This window comes from Hylobates moloch, unplaced genomic scaffold (genome assembly GCF_009828535.3).
Source record: "Hylobates moloch isolate HMO894 unplaced genomic scaffold, HMol_V3 SCAFFOLD_20, whole genome shotgun sequence".
Taxonomy (NCBI): Eukaryota; Metazoa; Chordata; class Mammalia; order Primates; family Hylobatidae; genus Hylobates; species Hylobates moloch.
The window spans coordinates 54214624-54231670 of NW_026652295.1; the positions used below are offsets into that span (position 1 = coordinate 54214624).

Consider the following 17047-nt stretch of genomic DNA (forward strand, 5'->3'; position numbering starts at 1 on the left):
CCTGAGGTCAGGAGTTCAAGACCAGCCTGGCCAACATGGCGAAACCCCGTCTCAAATACAAAAATTAGCGCCTGCAGTCCCAGCTGGTGGCGGGTGCCTGTAGTCCCAGCTACTTGGGAGGCTGAGGCAGGAGAATCACTTGAACCCAGGAGGCGGCAGTTGCAGTGAGCCGAGATCACACTGCTGCACTCCAGCCTACGCGATGGAGTGAGACTCCATCTCAAAAAAAAAAAAAAAAAATTTTGGAAAAAAAAAGAATGTACTGTGGAGAAATAGAGTCAAAACTACCTCTGGAGGCAGAAGTATACTTTTCACATCATTTGTTCCCCTCTCTTAGCTGAAACTATCACAAAAGTGTGAGAAATTGGAAGCCTTTCAGTAAGACTACTGGAAATTTGGATCTTTCTCTCGCTTTTTACCTTGGTCTCTTCTAATTGCCTTTGAAGATTTTGGGGGTCCACCGCAATAGGTTCAGATAAGTGTTTGCTCGCTGTGGCCTCACAGGCCTGGAGTCCAGCAAGAAGTCCACATGAAGCATCTTCATAGTGTTGATATTTATCCACCAGATCTTTAAGATTATTTCCAAGAACATTGCACTAACAATCAAAAGAGAAAAGGGGTAGGAGATTAAAACCCACTATTTTCATATGCATCAAATAATCTTAGGACCTATAAAATATGTAACTTGGAAAAAAACAGACTTCCACCAAAGTTAATAAAAACTCTGTAGGGCTAAAATTTTCTCCTTTATATGAAGAGGTACCCTGTAAGAAGCCAAAAAGTAACCATAAAATAGAGAGTTCCGGATTTATACCAATTCAAAAACATATTTACAAGAGCTGAGTCTTAACAGAATAAAAGATAAAGACATCAATCATCAGAGGAAGGAGATTTTGATACACCATGTGTATAGATATGGATTTGATGGAAGGGTTTTAAAGGTGCTTAATAAATGTCTCTATGTTGCACAAGTTAATTAACAAAAGGAAGACAAAGAGTCTATATTAGAATGGAGCAAAGTCCAAGAGCCAGTGATGACCTTTAAATCATTTATGCAACTTGGCAAGTCTGTTCAGATTATATTACAAACCAGTAAATATTTTCTTAGGTTTTTTTTCAAAAAAAAACCTTTTACTTGACCACAGAAGTAAAACAAGCAAAACAGTCTTTTATTCATTAAGTATTAAAATAACATACTGATCAAATATACAAGACAAACACCTGCAGTGTTTGTGAAGAGGATAATCTGAGATGAAACCAGTTCCCAAGCTTGAGAGGCTGCAAGCATCTGTTTTTGCTTAGAGTCAATGCACAACCGCCATCTTGTGGTCACATTGGATATTAGAGCATTTGAGAGCTGGGACTTCTGGAAATCACGCTCTCAAAACTAAAGTAATCTTAAGTTTCTCATCTTTAAATACATTGTTCAGAAGTAAAGCAGGTGAATAAGAGAGAAGGCTGGGCACGGTGGCTCACGCCTGTAATCCCAGCACTTTGGGAAGCTGAGGTGAGCGGATCACGAGGTCAGGAGATCGAGACCATCCTGGCTAACACGGTGAAACCCCATCTCTACTAAAAATAGAAAAAAAATTAGCCGGGCATGGGGGTACATGCCTGTAGTCCCAGCTAGTCGGGAGGCTGAGGCAGGAGAATTGCTTGAACCTGGGAGGCAGAGGTTGCAGTGAGCCGAGATCATGCCACTGCACTCCAGCCTGGGTGAAAGAGTGAGCAGAGTGAGACTCCTTCTCAAAAAAAAAAAAAAAAATAGAAGTAGGCTAAAGCTACCTTTTCCTCCTGTTTTGGATTTTAGGTTTCTTGCCTCTTATTCCAAAACTATAATTGAAAACTATAATTGCAGATTTACTTTTCCCTTAAAAAATCAAAATAACGTTACCTTAGAGTAGAGAGACCTGAACCGATCAGTAGCATGATCCAACTTGCGCTGCACTTCTCTGTGGGTTGCAGAAGTATCAACCTTGCCACCGTCTCTCTTGCTGCAAGATTTGGCAGCTTCCAACACTCTGTTTCCAGAAATTGTAATGTATCTCAAGTCACCCTTGTGAGAAATAACGTCTTCTGAGAAACTCTTCTGCCTCTTCAATTTGGTCATTAAACCATTGATGTCATCTGCACCTGCCTCCAGGTTTTCAAGTTCTTGTTCTGACTGCTGTAGCCAGTGCTCAAACTCGGTATAGTCAGCATCAAACTTTTCTAATTCTTCCTGCAGAGAGTGAGTTAACTTCATTTTCTTCTCTGACTCAGCCAGTGCAGTTTCATAATGCGCTTTCAGTTCCTTCATGTTCTTTTGCAGTTTCTCTTTTTCTTCAGGAGAAAGATACTGACCCTGTTTCTCAAGCAACACTTGTGCAGACTGAGTGGCTATGATGACTGCTTGGTGCTGAGAGATGATCTTCTCGTGTTGGGCCTATGTGAAAACAAATTGATCGTAATCTTCAAGCAGTAACAGGGTTACACCTGCAGGGAGCTCCTTGCCGCCTCAAGACTGACAGGTTTCAATGATCTACAGGGCTACAACTTGCTTCTCATTCCCCTTTTCAAGCTATACCATACTCCCTTTTATTGGTGAATTTCAGAATAACAAGGCATTTTGAGCATGTTAATCTCATTTTAAAGAAAATTTCCAATCTTCTCTATGTACTTAATCAGATAGGACAGACAACATTTTTCAGAAGTTTGGAAAAGCCAATTTCTATTCCAATTCTAAAATAAGTGTCTATAATCTGATCTCATTTTATTCCCTGCTTTCTCACAACTACCCAAAAGAGAATGTCTTTACCTAATTTTTGGGCAAACAAGTACAATATTTTTTATTACAAAATGATCCTGGAAAACTTTTAAATAGGGAAAAAGAATCTGTAACTTTAAGCTTTAAAAAGGTTTCAAAAATAACTAAGCAAGAACACTGTACATTCAGAGAAGCCCAGTGGACATTAGAGAAGCAGATATAATAAAAGAGAATCCTGGAGCTACTCAGCTTCACTGGGCCTCAGTTTCCTGCGTGTGAAAAACGGAGACAATAACTCCTACACATCACAGGTTGCTGTTAAGGAGTACATGAGATCACATATGTAGAGCACTTCCTGCAGAGCTGCGCATGTGCCAGAAATTCAAATCCACTCTGAAGGCAGGAAGGCAGGGCGCCCAGGCAGGTGTGCTGCAGGCAAGTCGCAGGTATACAGAGCTACTGATACCCTGTCTTCAGGGAAGCAGGGAGGCATCAGGCAGGCGAAGTCCCTTTCCCTCCAGCCATAAGCATCTTCTTCCATTCACCCCAATTTGCCATACAAAAGTGTGGCAAAAAGGATACTAATCCTTCTGGGCAATTTCCCACATTTCTTGTAACGGCTTCCATGGAGCCAAATGACTCGCTCCCATTACCTCAGAGCCCCTTTTATTACCTCCAGATTCTTTGCTGCTCCCACCCTTACCTCCATCCCCACCCTGGTAAACACTTTAGGAGCTTTTTCTCCTGTTGTTCTTTGTCTAGTTACAGCTCTTTTATCAGATATCTGCTTAGCTAATTGCACCCATCTCCATTGAGTCCTGTTTAAATGCTGAAAACTGGTCCCCCACCCCACACTCAACCACCCTTACCTAACTCCTTTTCTCCCTTAGTACTCACTGCCTTCTAACCTACCATATAACTTAGTTATTGTCTGCTGTAACATTCTCACTAACTAGTGTGCAAGGGGGGCGCAGGGAATTTATTTTGCTCACTGTGGAATCCCAAGTACTGAAAACAGTGCTGGCACACAGGAGCTGAGTGAGAATAACTCTATGCTGTGAAAAGGACTACCTTAGAAGCACTGCTATGGGGCAGCCGTTCACTTGAAAGTCTGATCCCAATTAGTCAGCTCAGAACTGGCTCATTAATTAACACTGGTATCCTCACTGTCTATAACAGTGCCCACCTAGTGGGCACATAGTAAATATTTTTATCTAACTTCTTTCCCATAGACTTGTGTTTTTGGTATTGGAAATACATTCATATGCTACCCACCCCCCTCCGAAGGGCTTTGCACAAAATAGGATGGACAGACACATGCAACACCATATAAATGATCAGATCCATCCCCTTCCTCTGACAGATAAGGACTCTTAAGCTGAAGGAGGAGAATGGCTTGGCCCAGGACATATGGGACAACTACTGAAAGCTAGAAGTTCCTGGCTCAGGTGCTTTGGCCCTCTCTCCATGCTACCACATTAGGACTTTCATTCATTCATTCATTCATTCATTTATTTTGAGACGGAGTCTCGCTCTGTTGCCAGGCCAGAGTGCAGTGGCACGATCTTGGCTCATTGCAACCTCCGTTTCCTGGGTTCCAGTGATTCTCCTGCCTCAGCCTCCCGAGTAGCTGGGATTACAGGCACGCACCACCACACCCAGCGAATTTTTGTATTTTTAGTAGAGACAGGGCTTCACCATGTTGGCCAGGATGGTCTTGATCTCCTGACCTTGTGATCCACCCGACTCAGCCTCCCAAAGTGCTAGGATTACAGGCAGGAGCCATCAAGCCTGGCCCAGATTAGGATTTTCTAAAGCACAGAGTCCCATATTCTTTGAGGTAAAATGATCAGATGGGAAATGCCACACTGTGCCTAAAACCAAGGGCTTTCCTGTGTGATATCTTTATGTTTAAGTCTACCCACCAGTATTTCTCACTACTTTGGTCAACTTACTAACCTTTCCTGACTTCTTTGTAACTGACTCATAATGTTCCTTTAGGAATTCACTAGATTTTTCATTTTAAGAGACTTTATTTTTCATAATAAGGTCCTATAATAGCCCGTTAAAATTGTGAGCAGTAAATACTCCCATCCCATTCTTCTTCTGGTTTAATTTGTATTTTCTATAAGAACCTCATAGGGAGTATCCTATTCCAAAGATTCCAAATATGAAGAGTAGGAAGAAAATAAATAGACCTGTAAAAGTTTCTGAGGTCCAGAAACCGTCTGTCAAAAGCCAAATATTGAAATAAAATGATTGACACTTTAAAAGTGGTTCTACAGAAGTCGCCTTTGCTCCTATAGTAGCATTAATGTTAGCTTTAATTTATGTCATGGAGTAAATTGGTAGAAGGGCTTTTATATCTCTTCTCAACAATAGCCTTAACTGAATAGATGAGCTGAGCTCAGAAAGAACTTAAGTGAGCTCAACTTAGGCTGGACACAGTGGCTCATGCCTGTAATCTCACCACTTTGGGAGGACATGGGCGGAATGCTTGAGCCCAGGACTTCGAGAGCAGCCTGGGTAACATAGAGAGACCTCATCACTACAAAATTACAAAAATTAGCCAGGCATGGCAGCACAGACCTGTAGTCCCAGCTACTCAGGAGGCTGAGGTGAGAGGATCAATTGGGCCAGGGAGTTTGAGGCTGCAGTGAGCCATGCTGGTTTCATTGCACTCTAACCTGGGCGACAGGGTGAGAGCTTGTCTCAAAAAAAAAAAAGATTGTTCTCTTAGAACACAGATTCAGATTTAGCAGAGTGAACATATGGCCTAGTTTTAAGTCCAAATTCCAGCCCTTTCTAGATAGGTATAAAGCTACTTTAATACTGTCAGTTACAGTTTCCTCATCTGTAAGATGAAAATAAAAACCCCAAAGAGTAATTGGGAAGATGAAATGAGTTAAAATGGAAAGAATTTAGAAGAGTGCCCACTTTAATTGTTCTATAAATGTTAACTATTATTATTAAATCTTTATAATAATTCTACTTCACTTACATGAAGAATGCCAACTCTACAATTTATTTCTCATTATTTTTTGACTTGCTTAGAACTCTCATAATAATTTATATCTGACATGATGAACACAGAAAAAAACCTCTTTTGTCAGTAAGGTTTGAAAAGAACTCATGTGCTAGGTTATTTCTCTCTTTACCGACCTGGAAATAGAATTGAACGATATCATATGTTTACAACAACACACCTTAACTTTCTGATATTGCTGATTCAGATTCTCCTGAGTGGTTCCAACTTGTCCATCAACATCAGTCTCCAACAGGTTACCATTAACTTCATCCTCTTCTCCAATTGCTGACTTGCCATCACCTTCTCGAAAATGGGTCCCGTTCTGTTCGATTACCTGTTTGTGTTTTGTCCCTGCCCTTTCTGAGTCTTTGTCAACATTTGACAACCAGTCCAAAAGGTTTTCTATTTTGGTTTTGCTCTCTTCCAGCTGCTTCACCGCTGCAACCTGGGAAGAGAAAGTTCACAGGAGGAATTCAGAACGTGGGCCAAGGCACAGTTTTAAGACATTCCAAAAGTAAATACTTAGAACATTTTAAATTAGAATGAGGGTACTAAAAACTGACACACATTGAAAACTTAACAACTGAAATTAAACCTTAGAGCAACAGGCAGTTACTTTGAAGTTTCCCCTGTTCTTAAAAATACATTCCAAAATTTTAACTATAATTGATGAGTGATCACACATTTCACAAGAAGAAAGTTTCACAACCTCACTTAAATATTAAGAGAAAGTTAAGCAAAGCCAACTAACTCTTCAAACCTTTTGTAGTACTTGGTCAATTATGTACCTGGAAACCCAGAATCCCATAATAATCCTTAGTGATAATCCTTATTTACTACCACTGGATATTACTTAATAATAAATCAAGTGGCTGTTAAGCTTTTTGACATAGCAATAGTGCACCACATATTTGAATAAGGACCTTTTCAGTTTCTTCCTTGATTGCTGTTGTCACGACTTTATCCAGCTCCTTTTTAGACTGTTCTGCTTTTAAATTAAGCTGTTCACACTTTATCTTAGCTTCATTAAGTTTCTGTTCAATCAAAGCCTTATCTTCCCGTGACAGCTTTTCACCATTCTCTTTTAAGAAGTTCTCTGTGTTTTTCACTACTTCAGCCAATGCCTGTGCACTTCCTTGCATATCTTTCTGTAATTCCTTATAACACAAAAGGAAAAAATATATTTTATTAAATTTTTACCTATTTAGTTCTTCCAGAGTTGTAATTCTAAAAGACAGGGTGAGTAGAGAGAGGGAGTCTAGTATATGTAGCTTGAATAAACATATTCAGTATGTTAATTTGAGTTGACTTATTTCAATCACAATACTTAATATAATTTGAAACTCAAACAATATTAAAGAAAAGGATGAATTTTCATGTTTAACGAAAGAATGCAGTCAGTGAAACACTGAAAACACATAAGTATTCAGTACACGATCTATACAAATTTGCACACACCAGATTTTTTTATATTATATAAGCACATGTACAAAGGCTTGTAAATATATGCTAAAATTTATTGTTTCTAAAGTTTTATTTTTTAATGTGGTTATCACTCAGGATAAAAATGAAGTATAAAGTTTAAAGCTCAAGCCCAGGGCGTCTTGGGTATGCCTTGCTTCTAAAAAGCTAAAATTACTGGTATTTTCAATAATCTTCACTGACTTCCAAATGATAGTAATCGAACATAACATCAACATAGATCTGCTGATAGAAAACCAAATTCTACCTCTTGCTTGGACTGATATTTCTTTAACTCAACTGTGCCATCTCCAATCATGAAGGCTTCTTGGTGACCAATTAGGCGGTTTTCAGTTTGGGTAAGAAGATCACATATCCCTTGGAGTTTCTCTTTATACTCCTGCTGACGCTCTGCTACAATCTAAAGTGAAGAAAACCCAAAACATCTTAAATGTGTGGTGGTCACAAAATCGCTATTGTGATAGCTTCTTATTAGAACACATTTTCCAAGTTTTGTCTAATAAGCTTTTATAAGTATGCTGTAAACATGATAGCAGTAGGGTACAAACTGAGCAAGGTGAGACAGAAAATATGAGCATATCCCATATACAAAGAAAGTGATCATGTTTAGATGAAACTGCTCAAGAGAATACTGGCCATGCATATTTGTAAGAGATGGAACTTCTGACCAACAGGAAGAAACATCCCATTTTCTTAAGCTGTTGAAACCTGCGACACATAGAATTAATTCTGCAAAAGGACATCAAAAGAGAAGTTAGTTGTGATTTGTAGGTTAACATATTTGATATGTGTATATAGGTTATCATGCTAGAGACAATGTCTGGTGCTTTAGGAAATAATAAAAGGAACATTGCATGCAACATTTTTACTTAATCACTATGTCTAAGTGCATTCTCACCTCTCTGCTCATTATTGCTATTAGATATAGCACTCGTATAATTCATTAAATCTTCTAAAAGATTAGGAAGTCAACACTAATTACTTGCACCTTTCATTTTCCTACTACATATACACTAATTATTCATCTTATAGCCATAGATCATGTTTACTAAGAGCCTAACACATGCTAGGCAAGGTATTGTTTTACATACATTCTTTTTATCAATGCTCACAACACTAGCAGGTAAGCGCTATTGTTATTTCCAGTCTACCAATGATTAAACTGAGGTTAAGTCACTTGCCCTAGTTCACAGAATGAATGAGTAGTGAAGCTGGGATATGAAATCAGGCAATCTAGCTCCAGAGCCCATGTTCTGAATTGCTGTGCTGTATTGCTTCCCAGAGGAAAACGAAACTCTTAACCTTCTTTAGTCAGATGTTCCTCAATGTGTTAAATTTCTAAATGCATTCAAATCTCCTAGTTTTGGGGTGAGGGGCAATCAAGACTCTCACTTGAAGTTAAGTATTTTTGGGAGTCACAAAAATTCAAATCAACTAAATTATAGCATCATTAGTGAAAACAATATTGTTATGCACTGTAGGATTTGTATGTACACTGTATCTTATCCATTCATGACTTTCCAGAAAATCTTTCCTGTCACACTATACTCCTTGGGTATCTACATTATGGTTTCACACTAAAAACAAAGAATGCCAACTCCACGAAGAAAGGCAAACCTTCTGATCATCAAGATCTTGTTCTAGATGTAACTGAGTCTCTAAACGTTCCACCTGGGTAGTTATTGACTCCTGTACATCAAGAAAACACTTCTGAGTTGTATTTAAGAGCCTCAGCAGTTGTTTGCTTTGGTTGGGAGACAGATCCTGTGCATATTCAGAAATGAAGAACTGCACATCGAAGGCAGTAGTCTCCAGCTGCATTTTGGTATGTCCAAGGTCTTTTAATACATTCTGTTAAAAAAGTAGTACAAGTTATCAGTAGAAAGTTAAGCCATGATAAAATTTATATTAATGATAATATTTATGTTTTGTAAATACATTTCTCACATCAGGGAATGCAAGTTTTATGAATTTTTTTGCTATTCATCAAAAATCTATTTATCATCTAGTAATAAATGATAAATTAATTATTTAAATACCATGGTAGTTAGTATTATATAAAAAGATAAATAATCCCCTTAAAAATGTTTTATCTTTACCTGTCACATTGCACTTAAAATATAACTCTGACAAAAGGCAAAGACCTAACTTAGGTATATTTAGCACACTGAAGAGAAACATCTACCTTAAAATATGACTTGCTAACATTTACAACATTCATGTAATTGTGGTAAGATATAAATAATACTTTGGGGGATTTGAAATATGAATGAAATATGCCAGAATTTCAGTTTTCTGACTCTCAGGCCAGGAGCCTAATCTTTGTTCATGAGGAATGCTGTTCAAATTAAGAACTTGGAAAAAAAAAAAAGAATGCCAAAAGTGACAACATATAAACACAGTCATGAGCCACATATGACAGGTCACATATAAAATGGTGGTCCCATAAGATTACAATGCCTTATTTTTCCTGTACTTTTCTATGTTTAGATACACAAATACCACTGTATCACAATTGCCTATAGTAGTCAGTACAGTAACATGCTGTAGAGATTTGTAGCCTAGGAGCAACAGGTATATCATACAGCCTAGGTGTGTAGTAAAGGATGCCATCTAGGTCTGTGTAAGTACACTCTTTGTTGTTTGCAAAACACAAAATCACCTAACAATGCATTTCTCAGAATGTATCTCCATCATTATGTGATGCATGACTGTACTACATATATTATTATGTATTTACATGATGATTTTTATATGACTAATTCATACTATTATATATTTATGTGACTAACATAAATAAATATATAAATAAAAATCTCAACATGTCAGTGGTGTAAGAGTATGATAAGGCATTTGGGATAGCATCAGAATGGTACTCTTAAAGTTGTGATTATTTTATAGTTGTGTCAACTATGAATAAAGACATCTCTAGAGACAAAGAAAGGAAATAATCCTTTATAGCCTTAGTAAAGTCATATTTTCTAAACAGTTGTTATATATTAAAGTCATAGTTTTTGAAAGATATTTTGTCATCTTTGTTTTGATACTTGCCTTGAGAAACTCCAAACGTTTCTTTACATATTCAGAATCTTGAACATTCACAATCTCAACATCCTTCACAGATTTGCTCTTCTCTGATATCCAATCTGAGAATGACTTAAGTTTATGCAGAAATTCTTCATGGGAAACTGCTAGTTTAGACTAGAAAAGAAAATTGTGCATTCAGTTGTCTTTCCCCAAAATGTCAAATTCTTACAAATAATGACTCTGTTTAAGGGTTTAACACTCTAAAACTAAAATACTCCATCTTATGACTAAATGCTCAAATAATAAAATTTTCTTCATAAATCAAAATTTTGACATTTTGTACCTACCATTTCAGAGTCAATCGCAAGCATGATCTGTTTCGTTCTTTCGGAAGACACGTTGCTGAGGGAAGAGAAGGCGGTCTTCAAACTCTGGTGGCTAATACTCAGTTCTTCAAGATGTCCTCTGGGAAAGTCACTGGGAAGAGACTTTAAAAACTCTTCTGCCAACTTCATATCTTTTCTTAAAATAACAGCAATTGGAGCTAATCCCAATTCAAATGTCTGCAAAGAAATATATCCCGGACCTATTTACTATTTAGTGAAAAACACAAATATAAACATGAAACATAAAAGTGTTCTGCTTCTTTTTCCCAGTCATACATCAGCTGACTACCATCCATAAAGAGGCAGTAGACAATTCTTACCTCCAACTGTCTAAGTTGATTCTTCAAAGCTTCCAAGTTGTTATCCAGAGATTCCTGGTTGTCTAAGGGGGGTTTCATATCTTGAAGCAATGTCAAATACTCATGCATTTTTTCAGTGTGCTGTAAACACTGCTGTAATTCACTGGAAAACTAAAAACAAAGTTGGACATTTTAATTCAATAACCTTTATGCAGATGTTTAAAGCAAATGTGTGGGATTATTCTCACATGGTTCATGCAGCTATTTCTGTATAAAATGTACTAGTCAACTTACTTGTTCAGTTGAGCTATCTCCAGAAGCCATTTCTTTTGACCCTGAAGTACATTCCAAATGACTTGGGAAATCATTACACAGATCCTTGAGCTTCTCATCTCTTGGCAATGTTGATGCACACACAGCAGAGATTTCTAGTCCAATTTCTTTTACAGTTTCTAAATTAGGAGAATACTGGTTTCCTTCTTTCCTTTTAATATCACCAAGAATGTGTGGCTTTTCTTCCAACATCTCAGATGTAGAACATGCTTTTTGATTAAAGTCTCCAACATGTTCTATTTTTTCTGAATATCCATCAGCAAGAAGTTTGTAGAAAATATTTTCAAGTTGCAGTGGAAGTACTTTAGATGTAATGCCTCTTTTCTCTAGGTCATACTCCATATGAGTTAATTCTCTCATCAATTCAAATACTCCTGTGATTTTTTGGCTATGTTGATCTTGCTTCAATATATTAAGGAGAAGCTCAGACTTAAGACTTCCAATACAGAAAGGATCATCTCTACTTTCTGCCTTTAGTTCTGATGAGTTATTCATGGGGGAAATTCCAGAAGAGTCACTCATTTGAGAGTCGCTGGGCACAGTAGATGCTTCATTTACCAAGTGTGATGTGGTAATCCTTTTAATTAAATTTTGAATTAAAATTTTAGTGTCTGCACAGGCTGAAGGTTCTTCAACCTCTTGAGGGTTCATATGATCTTCTTTCAAACTGCTTTTTAAGATATCCTTTACATCCTCCACAAATACCTGAGACAATTCAGGAATCTGAACCTCCTTTTCTTGGGATCTTGGAGACAAGGCTTGTTCTTTTGCTGGCTGTTGCTCAATTCTTTCTTTCTTAATTTCTAAGAATGAATAGTCAGTATTTAAAGTGTTACTGGAGTTATCATTTCCTAATCCATTTGCACACTGTTCCGACTGCAGAAAATCATTTTTCCCAACATCTTCTACATGTTTACGAGATAATATTGAAAGTGTGGCTTCAATACTTTCTGGTGTAAACTGAGAAATTTCTGTTCCTCCTCCTGAGATGCTTTCTTTACTACAAAGATCATTACTTTGGATCATCTCATTAAGAGGTGAGTCTTTTTGAGTACTAATGGACTTCTCTTTTGTATTATTAACTCCTAATTGTAAATGTTCTTTCATGGGAGGGGCAGTTATTAAAACATGGCTTGGGACATCTTCATTTGGTTTGGCTACATCTTTTGCTTTTATATTTTTAGCACAATGTTTTAAATAAGTAAACAGATCAAGTTCTTTCTCAGGTCCATCAGTGAATGACTCCTTCTCAAAATGTGTATTCCCTTCCCACGATGTAATGTCTGAAGTGATGTCATCACTAATCTCTTTGGAAACTGATGTGTCAAAAATTTCTTCAAGATTCTCAAACTGAACAGGACTTTTACTAACTATTATTTGTAGATTATTTGGTTCATCTTTAAGAGTTACAGTTGCTTTTTTAAGGCTTCCTTTCTGACTAAGTTCTTCACTGTTTGTGATTTGTGGAAATGGAAACTGACTATTAATTAACTTGAAACCATCCCTTGTATTTTTACCAGGCAAAAGTTTGAGATGCCTATTTTCTTCTTCTACTAGACCTTCTACAAGCACTTCTCCTTCACCCAAGTACATTTTCTGAATTGACATTTCATCTTCTATTAGAATATCACTTTTGCCATCTCTCCCTTTAATGAGATCGCTTCCATTCCCTTGAGGATCTTTGTCAGTTACAGAGGCTATCGATGACAAATGGCTTTCCTCAGCAGGTTTTCCTATTAAATCAGGCTCAGTACAAATGATGTGATCAAGAGATGAGTCAACTTTTGGTGTCATGTTCTTAAAATATTCATCTTTACCTTTCACAGAATCAGTCAATTCTGGCAATTCTGACCCTTGAATCAACTTAACCTTTGTGTTTGCTAGATCATTACCTAATTCAGAAGTTGAACTGATATTATTATTATGTGAAATACTTGCAGGGCCAAAAGTTTTTTCAGATTCAGTGTCTTTAATGATAGGCAGCAATACATCCTTAAGTACCATCTCATGATTCAACAGATTTTCTTTGCTTTTTCCAACAGTCTCAGTTGTATATTCTGGAAGGTTGCTTTTTTCAGTAACTAAGCTATTTTCACTAGGTGATGCTAGCTGTACAACATTTACCCTTTGCTGTTTTTCTAAAGAGCTACAACTGTGCATCTTATCCAGAAGAATCATTGAATTAATATTTTCATTTTCATCACTGTTTTCATTTACAATAGAGGCACACAACTGGATATCCGTATCTTCAGCCACATCTTGGCACCTGGGCTTTCCATTCTCATCTCTTATACCTCCTCCTTCTTCATCAATGCCATCATCATCATCGTCATCCTGATCATTACTGTCATATATATAATCCCCATAACTTTCTTCACTTTGCATAGAATCTAAATGATCAGTATCACAGTGAAATTCCTGTCCAGTTACATACTCTTCCTTTCTTCCTCTCCAACTGCCACTGTCATCAAATTTTAATGATGCAATGAAGCTCTCTTTTCCTCCTACAATATCATAATCAGTCAATGAGTCAGATTCATCACCTTCAAGGATATTTGTGCATTCCCTTTCTGATCCAGTTTCCAGTGACTGTCCATTCACCGTATCTGAGCCAATGGGATTTGAATGTATTTTTTCACCAGAATCTAATTCATCTTTCTCAACATCCATGAGGAAATCCTGAAGACACTGTGCTTTGTCCTTCACACTTAAGCTACCAACTAGTGCCCCCTGGGTAACCATGGAATTTTCATTCTCTTTTAAGACATCATAAAAAACATCAGCAGGAGAAGCTGTCTCATCGTTTTCCTCTTGCAGTGTGTCGTAGTCCTCAGGGTGCAGGCAATCACGATCGTCACCATCAAGAAGCAGAGAATCATGATCATCATCTTCAAACAAGGGAGTATCATAAAAATCATCATCACTATCAGTGTCTGTTTCCGTGTCATTCTGCTGATCATTCAGCAGTGACGTTTCATAGTCACTAGCACTGATGGTTTCATCAAGCAATGGTGTAGCACAAGTAAGAGACACAACGGCATTATCAGTATCACCCCCTGGAGTCACAGCACAGGAATACTCTTCTATTTCAGACTCATTTTCCTCGTCTTCAGGCGTCTGCTGAAAACCAGGATGTGTTTTCTCATCCTCACCGGAAGTATTTGAAATGTATTTATCATTGTGATATTGTACTTGAGGATTACTAGAAATCATATTTAAAGATTTCTGTCCATACTGCTCTCCCGGTAAACTGATGTTAATAGCTGCAATTCCTAGAAACTGGTCTTGAAATTTTTCTCCTATTCTTTGACCTGATAATGTGGTTTTGTCGCTGAATGATAAGATTGGGGTTTCACAATTATTTCCATTGCTCTCTGGGGTGTGTGTATCATTAAAACTTCCCTGACTGTGCATCAATTTATCATGACTTAACAAGGCACTTAGCCTCGGGGAATAGTCAAACATAGGTGAATCCCTGTTTGTATTATCTTCATTCTCTGTTTCATTCACACCACAGAATTTACTCATTTTTGATTTCATAATAGGATTTCCTATTAAATCACTTGGAAAGTTTTGAATGTTTTTAGAATGACTACATTCATTTGCACGTTCATTTGTTTCTACTCGGCTTTGATTTTCATAGTTTGTAAGTATGTTTTCGGAGTCACTTCTAAGCATGCTAACGTCTGCAAGTTCAGTCTGTGTTAAATGCGATATGGGACTGGGAACATACACACTGGGTGAACTGTTAACTTTAGGATCAATTGATATTGTACTTGCCAGTTTTCCTGACTGAGAAAATTCGCTGTTGATAATATTATTTCTCATTTCATTAAATTCTTCATCTATAGCACACTTTCTATTTTCAGGAGTCTCTTCATGTTCAAGTTCTCCACAGTGACATTTATTGAAACTACTTGGTGTAGCTGTACATTCATCCTTTTCTCTGCCTGAAGCATTATTAAGAAATACACCAGATGAGCTTAAGACATCGAGACATTCTTTTATGGCTGTGTCTCCATCAAATTCTGCATGACAGCCTTCCAGTAGCATGCCAACAGCCTCATCCAAGTCTCCATCGTACAGCAAAAGCCTTTGCCCTGTGTTTGCATCCATATAGCTATTTATCATTAAATAAGATATAAATAATTTTTTAGTTTGTCCTGAGGTCTGAGTAGTGACAGGTTCTTCTCCATCAAAAACATCCTCTTCTTGTCTGTAATCATGAACTGTGGAGGGTTGAAATTTACAAAAAGAGAGCCATCTTCTGGCATTTTTACAAGCTTCTAAATCTCCTAAATCTGGCATTTTATCAGGCAGTATTATATTTTTTAAAATTGATGCTGTGTTATTGTCTATAATTCCTAGCTGTTTAGCAGCATCCAAACCAATAACTTGAGAACTTTCTGGAATATAAAGAGCAGCTATTTTTTGCCTGCCATTCAGGATTTTGTAGGCCAATTCATTTGTAATCAATTCTTGCTGCAAAGAAGATGATGTGGGAAATATTTCACCAGAATGGGGCCAAATTAGTCCAACATAGCCTCGCTGAGCTTCCAGTACCAGAAGAGCACTGCTGGAAGTTATTAAATCACACTGTACTGCTTCGTCTACAGTTAAACGCTTGGCAGGGTTTGACTGGATGATTCCACCAGTTTGAACCTGATACGTGAGGATACTGCTAGCGGTGTCCCTGTCAATCACCCCTTCTCTGACAGCTTCTTCAACAGTCATTCTTTGGCCAGAGTTGGAATTGATCAGACCTCCAGAAAGAAGCTGTGCACTTAACAACCTAAACATGGTTTCACGGTCTATGAGACCTTCATGAGCTGCTCTTAAAATGCTTATGTTTCTTCCACATTTTAATGTTATTCTACCTCCTTCTTGTGGTCTCACAGGTAGAAGCCACATCCCTGTGTTTTCCTGTAAAGTACTTCTTTGTACCATATCTATTAAAGAAACCTTCTCAGAGGTGCAGGGGTCAATCAGATCTTTGCACATATTTTGCCTTTCCAGAACTTTAGAAAATAATGCTGAGGAAACCAAGTTCTGTTGGAAAGCCTTCTGTAGGGTCAACTGTTCTCCTGTGGCTGGAATAACCAGAGAGCCTGTAGAAAGTAGTATCTCAAGAACTTTGATGGCCATGGATTCTGATATCATGCTTTGAGCTAGAGCATCCAGTACTGGAATTGTGGTAGGTGACGCAGCAGAAATAATCTCCTTAGCTTTATTTATTTCTTTGAGTTGGCACAGAATTTGTTCATCAATAAGTCCATGACTTTTGGCATCTTTAAGGTCAAAGCATTTTCTTAATTCTGGTGAAATCAGACCAGATATCATTAGCTGTGTCTCAAGCAACCTAATTCCTGTGTCATAGTCAATGAGGCCTCTTAAAACTGCTTGAAAGACTGAAAGGACTTCTCCAGTTGTCTGATCAATGGTGCCTGCAATCACTTTATCCAGCTGAAAGGAAAATGCAAAAATCTCAGGTCGCTCTGTTACACAAGGGTGGGCGGATTTTCATGCAACTTAGGCTTTTTAAAAAATAAATAATACATTTCAACATAAAAATCCTCTACTTACCAAGGCGCAGCAATGCTGTGAATGTTAGGCAGTTCAAATGCACAAGTGATCTATGTCAGTGATCTATTCAACAGCACAGGATGTGATAAAAGCTTTGAAAACAACATGCATCTGTGAATTGAAAACTTGATATCGTGTATATTGACAAGGTTAGTGAGACACA

At 37.6% G+C, this 17047-nt stretch overlaps 1 protein-coding gene across 23 annotated transcripts in view; it reads right to left on the reverse strand.

Annotated features, from left to right (window-relative positions):
• DST (dystonin) overlaps positions 1 to 17047 on the reverse strand; it is a 495141-nt gene that overhangs the window by 127937 nt on the left and 350157 nt on the right. For 16 of the 23 annotated variants that reach the window (XM_032140274.2, XM_032140272.2, XM_032140269.2 and 13 more), the window contains 10 exons: positions 11263 to 16764; positions 10990 to 11139; positions 10631 to 10846; positions 10308 to 10457; positions 8874 to 9107; positions 7504 to 7656; positions 6698 to 6931; positions 5953 to 6219; positions 1895 to 2425; positions 420 to 596 (listed from right to left, as the gene is read on the reverse strand). In XM_032140274.2, the coding sequence (XP_031996165.1) occupies positions 420 to 596; positions 1895 to 2425; positions 5953 to 6219; positions 6698 to 6931; positions 7504 to 7656; positions 8874 to 9107; positions 10308 to 10457; positions 10631 to 10846; positions 10990 to 11139; positions 11263 to 16764 (7614 nt within the window). The remainder of the gene's footprint in view (positions 1 to 419; positions 597 to 1894; positions 2426 to 5952; positions 6220 to 6697; positions 6932 to 7503; positions 7657 to 8873; positions 9108 to 10307; positions 10458 to 10630; positions 10847 to 10989; positions 11140 to 11262; positions 16765 to 17047) is intronic. The other 7 variants (XM_032140288.2, XM_032140287.2, XM_058432038.1 and 4 more) reach the window with 1 other exon arrangement.